The sequence below is a fragment of the Triticum aestivum genome, chromosome 6D, assembly GCF_018294505.1.
Source record: "Triticum aestivum cultivar Chinese Spring chromosome 6D, IWGSC CS RefSeq v2.1, whole genome shotgun sequence".
NCBI lineage: Eukaryota > Viridiplantae > Streptophyta > Magnoliopsida > Poales > Poaceae > Triticum > Triticum aestivum.
The window spans coordinates 32790728-32802396 of record NC_057811.1 but is presented as its reverse complement, the minus strand read 5'-3'; the positions used below and the strand labels follow the sequence as shown (position 1 = coordinate 32802396).

Sequence of the window (11669 nt, the reverse complement as noted above, 5' to 3'; positions counted from 1 at the left end):
CCCCGATACTAGTCATAGATTCATCAAAATAAGCAAACAACACATAGAAAATAGAATTTGTCAAAAACACCACAGTCTATAGCAATCTGGATATTTCGAATACTTCTTTAACTCCAAAAATTCTGAAAAATTAGGACAACCTAAGTAATTTGTTTACTTCTGCAAAAAAGTCAATATTTTATCATGCTTCTACTAAAAATGAGAATTGTTTTCCTGAGCGCAAAAGTTTCTGTTTTCAGCAAAATCAAATCAACTATCATCGTAAGCTATCCCAAAGGTCTTACTTTGCACAAACACTAATTAAAACACAAAACTACATCTAACCAGAGGCTGGATGAATTATTTATTGCAAAACAGGGCCTAAAAAGCAAAAACAAAAATAAAATTGGGTTGCCTCCCAACAAGCGCTATTGTTTAACGCCCTTAGCTAGGCATAAAACACGAATAGATCTAGGTATTCTCGTCTTCGGTATGCAATTCTTTTCTCATAATAGATTCATAAGGCAATTTAATTTTCTTTCTTGGAAAGTCTTACATGCCCTTCCTTAACGAAAATTGCAATCTAATGTTTCCTTCTTTCATATCAATAATTGCACCAATCGTTCTTAGGAAAGGTCTACCAAGGATAATAGGAATCTACGGGCACATAATTCCTACTTGCAACAATAAGAACATCATTAATCCTTCCCATGGGTTTCTTAATAGTGGAATCCGCAAGATGCAAATTTAAAGAACAATCATCAAATTCACGGAAACCTAACACATCACATAAAGTTTTTGGAATCGTGGAAATGCTAGCACCCAAATCACACAAAGCATGGCACTCATAATCTTTAATTTTAATCTAATAGTAGATTCCCAGTCATCATAAAGTTTTCTAGGGATAGAAACTTCCAATTCAAGCTTTTCTTCAAAAGATTGCATCATAGCATCAACGATAGTTTAGTAAAAGCTTTCTTTTGATTATAAGCATGAGGAGAATTCAACATGGATTGCAACAGGGAAATAGCATCAACGATATAAGTAAAAGCTTTGTTTTGATTATAAGCATGAGGAGAATTCAACATGGATTGCAACAATTATCATAATTAAATTCCTTGAAATCCAAAAGAGTGTGTTCATTGCTACTTACAGTTTTGACCTCTCCAATCCCACTTTTATCAATTTTTGCATCAAGATCTAAAAACTCTGAATCATTGGGACACCTTTTAACTAAAGTTGACTCATCTCTAGTCCCATCTTTATCAAGATTTATATTGGAAAACAAAGATTCAATAGGAGTCACATCAATCACTTTAAGATCTTCATCTTTATTTTCACGGAAACTAGAAGAACACGTTTTTATAAACCAATCTTTTTAGCACGCATCTCAGCGGTTCTTTCTTTGCACTCATCAATGGAAATTCTCATAGCTTTGAGAGACTCATTGATATCATGCTTGGGTGGAATAGATCTAAGTTTCAAAGAATCAACATCAAGAGAAATTCTATCCACGTTCCTAGCCAAATCATCAATTTTAAGCAATTTTTCTTCAATCAAAGCATTGAAATTCTTTTGCAAACTCATAAATTCTTTAACACTATTTTCAAAATCAGTGGGAATCTTATTATAATTCCAGAAGAATTGTTGTAGGAATTACCATAATTATTAGAGGAATTACTAGGAAACGGCCTAGGATTAAAATTACCTCTATACGCGTTATTACCAAAATCGCTCCTACCAACAAAATTCACATCCATAGATTCATTATTATTCTCAATCAAAGTAGACAAAGGCATATCATTAGGATCAATAGGAGCAATCTTGCTAGCAAATAATTTCATAAGCTCATCCATCTTTCCACTCAAAATATTAATCTCTTCAATCGCATGCACCTTTTTACTAGCGGAAGATCTTTCGGTATGCCATTGAGAATAGTTAAACATAATATTATCTAGGAGTTTAGTAGCTTCTCCTAAATTAATTTCCATAAAAGTACCTCCCGTGGCCGAATCTATTAGATTTCTAGAAGCAAAATTCCATCCAGCATAAAAATTTTGTATAATCATCCACAAATTCAAACCATGAGTATGGAAATTTCTTATCATCAATTTCATCCTCTCCCAAGATTGTGCAACATGTTCATGATCAAGTTGCTTAAAATTCATAACATCGTTCCTAAGGGAGATGATCTTAGCAGGAGGAAAATACTTGGAAATAAAAGCATCTTTACACTTATTCCATGAATCAATACTATTTTTAGGCAAAGATGAAAACCAAGTTTTAGCACGATCTCGAAGTGAGAACGGGAATAGCTTCAATTTATCAATATCATTATACACATCTTTCTTCTTTTGGATATCACAAATCAACGAAATTATTAAGATGGGATGCGGCATCTTCACTAGGAAGGCCGGAAAATTGATCTTTCATAACAAGATTCAGCAAAGCGGCATTAATTTCACAAGATTCTGCATTAGTAGCGGGAGCAATCGGAGTACTAATAAAGTCATTATTATTGGTGTTGGAAAAGTCACACAATTTGGTATTCTCTTGAGCCATCGTGACAAAGCAATCCAACACACGAGCACACAAGAAGCAAACGAGGAAGACGAACGGAAGAGGGTCCAAGAAAAGGCAAATCTTTTCAAAAATCGTTTTAGAAGTGGGGGAGAGGAAAACGAGAGGCGAATGGCGATGTAATGCAAGACATGAGAGTTTACGATGGGTACTTGGTATATCTTGACTTGGCGTAGATCTCCCCGACAACGGCGCCAGAAATTCTTCCTGCTACTTCTTGAGCTTGCGTTGGTTTTTCCCCTGAAGAGAAAAGGGTGATGCAGCAAAGTAGAGTAAGTATTTCCCTCAATTTGAGAACCAAGATATCAATCCAGTAGGAGATAACGAACAAGTCACCGAATAACTGCACAAACAATCAAACAACTTGCACCCAACGCGAAAAAGGGGTTGTCAATCCCTTCACGTTTACTCGCAAAAGTGAGATCTGATAGCAATAGATAAACGGTAAAGTAAATACTTTTGGTATTTTTGGTTTATAGATCGGAAAGTAAAATATTGCAAAGGAAGTAAATCGGAAACTAAAATTGTACATCGGAAACTTATATGATGGAAAATAGACCCAGGGGCCATAGGTTTCACTAGAGGCTTCTCTCAAGATAGCAAATAATAAGGTGGGTGAACAAATTACTGCCGAGCAATTGATAGAAAAGCGCAAAGTTATGACGACATCTAAGGCAATGATCATGAATATAGGCATCACGTCCGTGTCAAGTAGACCGAAACGATTCTGCATCTACTACTATTACTCCACACATCGACCGCTATCTAGCATGCATCTAGAGTATTAAGTTTTTTTTTCATAAAGAACAGAGTAACGCATTAGGCAAGATGACATGATGTAGAGGAATTAACTCAAGCAATATGATGAAAACCCCATCTTTTTATCCTCGATGGCAATAATACAATACGTGCCTTGCTGCCCCTACTATCACTGGGAAAGGACACCACAAGATTGAACCCAAAGCTAAGCACTTCTCCCATTGCAAGAAAAACCGATCTAGTTGGCCAAACCAAATCGATAGTTCGAAGAGACTTGTAAAGATACCAAATCGTGCATATAAGAATTCAAAAGAGATTCAAATAATATTCATAGATAAGCTGATCATAAATCCACAATTCATCGGATCTCGGCAAACACACCGCAAAAAAAGTATACATCGAATAGATCTCCAAGAACATCGAGGAGAACATGGTATTGAGAACCAAAGAGAGAGAAGAAGCCATCTAGCTACTAGCTATGGACCCGTAGGTCTGTGATAAACTACTCACGCTTCATCGGAAGGGCAATGGTGTTGATGAAGAAGCCCTCCGTGATTGAATCCCCCTCCGGCAGGACGCCGGAAAAGGCCCCTAGATGGGATCTCACGGGTACAGAAGGTTGCGGCGGTGAAAAGTGTTTTCGTGGCTCTCCCTGTTGGTTTTGGGATATATGAGAATATATAGGCATAAGAAATACGTCGGTGGAGTCACGAGGGACCCACAAGGGTGGGGGCGCGCCCTCCGTCCTTGTGGCTGCCTCGTGGCTACCCTGACTTGCACTCCAAGTCCTCTGGATGTCTTCAGGTCCAAGAAAAATCATCGCAAAAGTTTTATTCCGTTTGGACTCCGTTTGGTATCCCTTTTCTGCGAAACTCTAAAATAAGGAAAAAAAAACAGAAACTGGCACTGGGCTCTAGGTTAATAGGTTAGTCCCAAAAATAATATAAAATAGCATATTAATGCATATAAAACATCCAAAACAGATAATATAATAGCATGGAACAATCAAAAATTATAGATACATTGGAGACGTATCACCCGGGCACGCCCTCGACCCCTCATACTACGCCAGATTTGGTCCTGGTTTGAGGGGTGTCGGTCAGTCCGGACGTTTAGGGATAAAATGGGGGGTCCGATTGGGTCACTGTTTTTTGAGCGGGCACTGACCGAACAGACGTTTCGAGCCTTTGAGGAGAAAGTAGGGGGTGCGGCTGAAGATGCTCTAAGAAGCCACGGTCCCCGTGATGTCAAAAAAGAAGGGGGAAAAAGCCACGGTCCCCCCTTTGTCAAATCTCAATCGATCGACCGCTCCCCCTACCCCTCCCCCCACAATCCCTTGCGGCCTATAGACGATTTCGTGAACATGGACAAAACTGGCCCCTTTCTTAAACTTGAACAGAAAATGAACCCAATTTGAAAACATTTCACCAAATGATCCTCTTTTGCATGACGCCCGGGACTGGGGAGCCATGCTAGAGAGCATGACGCCCCGGGCTAGGGCGCCATGGTTGCGACATATAGCATGGCGCCCTAACCCGGGACGTCATGCTATCTAGCATGGCGCCCTAGGCCCGGGCGTCATGAAAAAAGGCCACTTTGTAAAATATTTTCATATTGAGGCCATTTCGTGTTGAAGTTTTGGAAAAGGGTCATTTGTCCATTTTCACAACGATCTCTGCATCAGGGCGCTCATCCGGCTCCGCGACTCTATGGGATTCCCTCGGGCTCCGTCGAGATGGTTGGGAGAATGGCTGGAGTGATGTCCCCAAGAAGAATGGCTGGGAGAAGATGTGAATTGGAAGAAGTTGGGGATGAGTTATATAGAGAGAACGAGAGGTTGAGAGTTTAGATTTATTTATGTTCTGTTCTTGGATGATTTGATACTGACATACATAGGCATCCCAGTTTTCTCCCTTTTTACGGTATACTACACACTCCCTTTTTACAGTATACTACACACTCATATACTGACCCGGAAGAGCACACAACGCAGCGCTCACGCAATCACGCAACACAAGTCTGTCATGTAGGTTCATGATGGCAGCGCCTCTGCTGTGTCCGCCAACAGCAATGTCACATGTGTAGGAAGAGAAGGCAGGCATGACACGCCGACGGCACCGCCTCCGGCGCCTATGTATCCGCTTACATGCTCATCTGAGGTGGGGACAGAAACATAATGTCTCCCTGCTTGAGGTTTCAAGCAAATGCATTTTGATGAGTGGTCCATTGGTTCCATTTCAAAGTTGACTATTTGTTCATATCCTCAATGGGTTTCTAATCCTTTATTTATTTTAGTTCCCTGCTCATGACATCGGTGGTGCTTGCTCATAGGGCATCAGCCTTACATGAATGTTTTGTTGAATTTAGTAACTGATGGATTTATGCTCGAGGTTCTTATTTGAAACTGTTGGTTCAGGTTTGCTAGATATTTTGATCATGTGTGAAAAAAAAATGCAAGATATCTGCTAAATTTCGTATGATTGATAAGCTGTTTCTCTCTTTTGTTGTATTTAGCTAGCTATTACTATCTTTGTTCGCTCAATCAGTTATGTTTCTGCGGTGATTTGTCAAGTTAGACTGATCACTAAATAGATACAAATATGATAGTAAGTTGAGCATAGCACACGTATTGCAGTGATTGGCCAAGTTAGCCCCCCTATCAAATATAGTTGGTATTTTGTTTCCTTGCAAATTCATGCATATCTTCTAGTGCATGCTACATACAGAGCCAATCTCCAGAGCGTACATCATCCCAGCAAAAGTATATATGTGTTCTAGTGGCAGTGTGGTTGGACTTGTATTGAAGTACACCTAGCTAGCAGCCCCGTTTCTTCATCTAGCTATCAAAACCAAACCTGCAGAGCAAGTAATAACAACATCAGTCAAAGAAACTTGCAACCTTTCATTCAAGGAAAGCTGTGGAGGTATTTCGCATAATTTTTGTATAACTCAAACAGTAATCATTAGCTTCACAATGGTGGAAATTGTGCCAAACGCTCCAAAGAACATTATCAGACAGAACCAACATCTCAAACAGAGAACAGCTATAGGTAGCTTGCATTGTGGTTAGCACAGTTTTAACTCCAAATAGTAGAACTTCGAAGTAACTTGGCAACACTAGTCCTATTAGAGGGCAAAAAGAACAGTGGGCACACAAGGGGCTCATGGAGTAGGCCGGAAAGCATAAACATCTGGATAGCTCATAGGCATGCTTTCTGAAATGTATGAGGTAGCTAGTTACTGACAAATCGAATTTGAACAAATTAATACAGTACAAGCCTCAAGCAAGGGAGCGTGCATCATCTTACTAACTGATGCTTCCTTCAATCCAATATAACTACCATTATTTTTACTTGTTTAGTGATAACAGACTTAAACTAGAATAATCAGGTATGAGATTTAACAAAGGTATCCTCTTCAAAAACTGTGACAATCATTAGTTCACTGTGAATCTGAGGAACCACAATGATCCAAAATAAGAATGTGAAATGTCAAACCTACAAGGCTGTATGAGAATTTGGTACTTCTTAGAATGATAGCACCCTAATCTCTGAGCAGGCACAAGCATATGCACAAATAGGAAATAAGAATTTGGTAAGTGGTGGGCAGGTGGGTTAACAGCTAAGCAATTTGGTACTTGAGAAATGTCAGTAAAAAGGATAGAGTACATTTTTTGAAGTAACAGACCCGATACCTACACATACATGCAGAATATATGCTTACCTGGTGAAGCCCCAGTCCAATAGCATATCTAACAAGCAATCATCTTATGAATCGTCTCCATCACCAGTAACTGTTTCTGCAAGCATACGAAGTCAAACCACAAATTAAGTTCCAACAAAAAGACAAATAGATATTGGTAGTTTTAAAAAAAAGCAGTTTGGATACAGCATTAGAGGTAGATAGATAAATCACATATGCCGTCGAATTCAATGAATAGTCTGAAAATAGTGTATACTGATAAATATTGTAAAAATGAAAAAGATCACACCCAGACCATTAGCTAGCAGAAGAGACAAGTTATCCAGAATTACTAAGCTTGTTCCATGCCATATCAGAAAACATATATAATCATACTGATCCAATCAAAAAATGGATTGCCACTGTTCATATTTAGATTATCCTAAATAAATTTAGCCTGAAAATGGAATGAACTCAATTTATTAGTTTTCCCAGGTATAGATAGAGCAACATACTATCCTAAAGTGATACAATGAACAATTATTCGTAAATTTTAAACAAAAGCATCATGATTTAAAATGAGTAGCAAGATTAGCAAAGATAACAATATTGATTGAAAGAAATAGACTAGTTATAGGCATCCAAAGATACCCATTGAGCTGACTATGTGACAATTCAGTTTGTATAAGCTACTCCCTCCGTCCCATAATATAAGATCTTATTACATCCAATATGCCTACAACATCAAATGGATTACCAGAAAATATTAGCATACATCCATTGTTTACAGCATAAACATTTAGTCATTCCTTAGATAAACTAGTATTGTGCACACCTTTGGCGATGTGACTGAGGTTGAAATCAGATGTAAATTTTAGTGGATGTAGTAGATGTCTCCCCAAATTTAAATGGGCTTATACATAGAAAATGAAATTTGTCATGGGAGAAAGAACACTACTGAAGGAATTCTGCACCAATTACCTGTATTTGGGCTTTCTTTTGGCATTTCTACCGTAAGCTGTGTCTTCTCCAGATTTGCACCATCCTGGTCCTCCGTAGCAGTAGCCACAGTTGTAGACTCTGAAAATGTCGTGACCAGAACCTGGCTAGCCTCCTCTGAACACATTACAAGTTAAATGACCCATAAGCCCAGTAGTACAAGTTGAGTAAGAAAGAGCAACTGAAAAGATTATATGCAGCTTCAAGAAATGCTAGCATGTTCCAATAATAGGATAATGCAAGGCTGCTATGAGAGATTTCAACAGAACACAGTAAGTCAAGAATTGGGCAAACATAAAGGACATATAGTCCAACAATAGGCCAAACTGAAAATTTCACAATATCCATTAGGCAATTGCTGAGCTAAAAATGTTCGGCTCACCAGCAATACGATCATCACACTCCTTCATCAGACGAGTAAACCTCGAGTCACCAGATATGCAGGAAGAACCCACTTCAAGAGCAGCCTTTGCAGTTTGGTATTCCTCTGGCTTGATGGAACCAGGGCAGGCCATATGCATCGAAGGATCTAGTTCAATTGGTTTGTAGGCATCAGCTACTATCTCAGCAAGAAAAAAATTACTACGCGCCTAGTGCACTTTATTGCTTAAGTACAAACAGACAATTGCTATGAAGTAACAAGTAAAAATGCATGATTTAACTATTTCAGTTTGTCCACAAATGTGGGTCACTGTAGATCGGCACAAAAATTAAGGAATTAACCTCCATGACCATCATGTCATTCTCTTGCTACTAAGGAATCACATGACAGGACAACAATGTACCTTTTGAATCTACAGAAATCACACATAGAGTAGAACAACTATTTAATGCTATTAGTAAAATAACCATTGTACTTTTAAAAGCAACTTGACTACAATTTCGCCTTGCCATGTTTATAGTTGACTACACCTGTAGCCTGGGTACCGAAGCAGAACTAATGACATAAAAAAACATATGTAGCAGCTATGGAAAAAGTCGTTATATGTTTATTACCTGGGCGACAATAACTTTCGAAGGGATGGTACCAGCAACCAGAGTCACGAAATTTGTCGTAATGAATTGTATCCAGCTGCAAGGCGAAGACGCGGCTGGCAGAAGATAACAGCAGCATCCTGTTGTACTCTGCAAGCCCTCGAATGATTACACGCCCCGCGTGTCTCTGTGGATCAATTGGGAGTCGAATATTTAGGTCGATGCTCCTTGTTATGACCCAGCAATTGTTTGCATCACAGTCAGTAATCCTCCTCCAGATATCCACACGTAGGCCTGACAGTGTGAGCAAACTGACAGCGCTCTCTTCTGGTATTGCCAAGATCTGATAATCAGTCATGTTGTTTATGTCACCTACTACCCGTGCAACAGACAGATTATGTGTGCTAACGTCAAACGCAGCCAAGCTATTTGATAAGCGAACTCCATCCATAACATCAGACAGACTCAATCTATCATACACTAGCCAGTGAATAGAGTTTCCAACTAGCACAGGTGGGGAATTCCTGAAAGATATGGTAGGAGGACCACTGGATGGATCCTTCCCTGGAAGTGAGGGAGAGACGAGTTTCTTCCATACCATGTTCTTGGAGGAATAGAAGAGCGCGTTTGCGCGCGCGCCCTCAAGGCCTATCAGGACCACCTGGAACTGCTCATCTTCCCAGGCAAGGCGAAGCACCGCCCCATGAATCGGTGCTAGGCCTCTGAAGTACGAGGGGGCGGTGATGTGATGCTGGAAGCCGGTCAAGGGCTCCCACACCAGGAACCGGTCCCCGTGCCCGAGGAGGATTAGGACGAAGCCATGGCGGCAATCGATGATTTCGTTGTCGTCGCGGCCGTTGTCGAGGATGAAGCGCTCCCTGGGGACGCGATTCGGTACCTCCAGCGTGGGGGAAAAACAGAGCGGGCGGCGGCCGACGAAGAAGCCCAGCATGGGAGGGCTGCGGCGGTTGTGCAGGCAGAACCGGCGGAAGAAGACGGGGTCGCAGACGAGGAGGCGCCACCGCCTGCAGACGAGGAGGCGCCACCGCCTGCAGACGGCGGAGGCGCGGGGAAGCGAAGACGGCAAAGGAGGGAGGCGGAGGAGGATCTCCGTGAGGAGATCGTCCAGATCGATCGGCGACAGCGGCGGCGGCGCCGACGGCGGGCTGGGGAGGCCGCCTGCCGCCATTTCTCTCCTCCCTCACGGCTCCTGCGGGTGCGGGTTGGGGAAATCGGGCGGAGAGCGGAGGGCTTGTGGTTGCTGGTGGACGAAGCGAAGGGGATTGATTTCGTATTGCAACGGGCAGGCACGCGTGCCTCGCCCTTGAAGCGGAGGCACAGACTCAGCTCGTGCGCCGCCGGCCCGCGTGTTTGCACGTGAGCTAAACGAGCCGGGCCGACTCAGCTCGTGTGCCGCCAGCCCGCGTGTTTGCACATGAGCTAAACGAGCCGGCCCGGCTCAGCTCGTGTGCCGCCGGCCCGCGTGTTTAGGGGTCAATTAGGGTGCTCCTATACGGCGCTTCAGACGGGCAAATCCTAAACGGCGTCCTCCGTGCCCGTTATAATACTTTGTGCAATCGAGCGCCCCCTCCCGCAGTCACTTGGGCTCGGCCCGTTTTCTTTCCGTCGTCGTGTTTTTGAGCATAATTGGTTTGATGCCAAATGTTGGTAGCAAACCAATTATGCTCGAATTCCTCTTCCTTTCGCGCCTACTCCTCTTATCCTCCTCCACCTTCTCCCTCGCATTCCCTTCCCCACAATGCTGATTTCTAGGGTTCATCTGGATTGGACCGATCCATTCTGTCTCGTGTCGCGGATCCACTATCCGGAGATCGTCATGGCTTCCGTTGGTTCATGCTCCTCCCTTCCCCTTCCGTGATTTTTCTATCATGAAACAGTACTCATCGCCTTTGTGCTCCTGCGTGGATTTTTTGGTTTGTTTCCTGCTCCGGTGCCATGTTTTTTGTGCTCACTAGGGTTCGTCCTTCTTTAGCGTCGGACAAAATTTTCTAGGGTTCGTCCTGTCTAGGGGGTTCATCCTCCTCAGCAGTCTTACGAAAATTTCTAGGGTTCGTCCTGCTTAGAGTCTTATGAATTTTCTAGGGTTCGTCCTCCTTAGCGTCTTACGGATTTTTCTAGGGTTCGTCTTGCTTAGAGTCTTACGAATTTTCTAGGGTTCGTCCTACCTAGGGGTTGGTCCTCCTCAACAGTCTTACAAAATTTCTAGGGTTCGCCTTGCTTAGAGGCAATGATCATGCATATAGGCATCACGTCCGAGACAAATATACCAAAATGATTCTGCATCTACTACTATTACTCCACACATCGACCGCTATCCAGCATGCATCTAGAGTATTAAGTTCATAAAGAACGGAGTAACGCCTTAAGCAAGATGACATGATGTAGACAAAGTAAACTAATGCATGAATAAACCCCATCTTTTTACCCTTAATAGCAACAATACATACGTGTCATGTCCCTTTCTGTCACTGCGATTGAGCACCGCAAGATCGAACCCATTACAAAGCACCTCTCATATTGCAAGATAAATCAATCTAGTTGGCCAATCAATAGATCGGAGAGAAATACGAACCTATAACAATCATGCATAAAAGAGTTCAGAGAAAACTAAAATAATATTCATGGATAATCAGATCATAAACTCACAATTCATCGTATCCCAACAAACACACCGC

At 41.9% G+C, this 11669-nt stretch overlaps 1 protein-coding gene across 1 annotated transcript; it reads right to left on the bottom strand.

The window, feature by feature from the left end:
* Nucleotides 1-5919: 5919 nt before the first annotated feature.
* Nucleotides 5920-10256, bottom strand: LOC123143285 (uncharacterized). The gene is made up of 5 exons (XM_044562148.1): nucleotides 8995-10256; nucleotides 8381-8527; nucleotides 7981-8115; nucleotides 7042-7117; nucleotides 5920-6173 (listed from the first exon to the last, which is right to left on the bottom strand). Exons 1-4 carry the CDS (start codon nucleotides 10160-10162, stop codon nucleotides 7086-7088), a joined length of 1482 nt encoding a protein of 493 aa, XP_044418083.1. The 5' UTR covers nucleotides 10163-10256; the 3' UTR covers nucleotides 5920-6173; nucleotides 7042-7085.
* Between the last annotated feature and the right edge of the window lie 1413 nt (nucleotides 10257-11669).

Bases quoted from the DNA above. Each gene is read 5' to 3' on its own strand.
- LOC123143285 (XM_044562148.1), bottom strand. From the start codon at position 10,162: ATGGCGGCAGGCGGCCTCCCCAGCCCGCCGTCGGCGCCGCCGCCGCTG. The intron at 8,528-8,994 runs GTAATAAACATA...CAATTGAACTAG, and splicing joins CGAAAGTTATTGTCGCCCAG to ATCCTTCGATGCATATGGCC. The intron at 8,116-8,380 runs GTGAGCCGAACA...TAATGTGTTCAG, and splicing joins GTGTGATGATCGTATTGCTG to AGGAGGCTAGCCAGGTTCTG.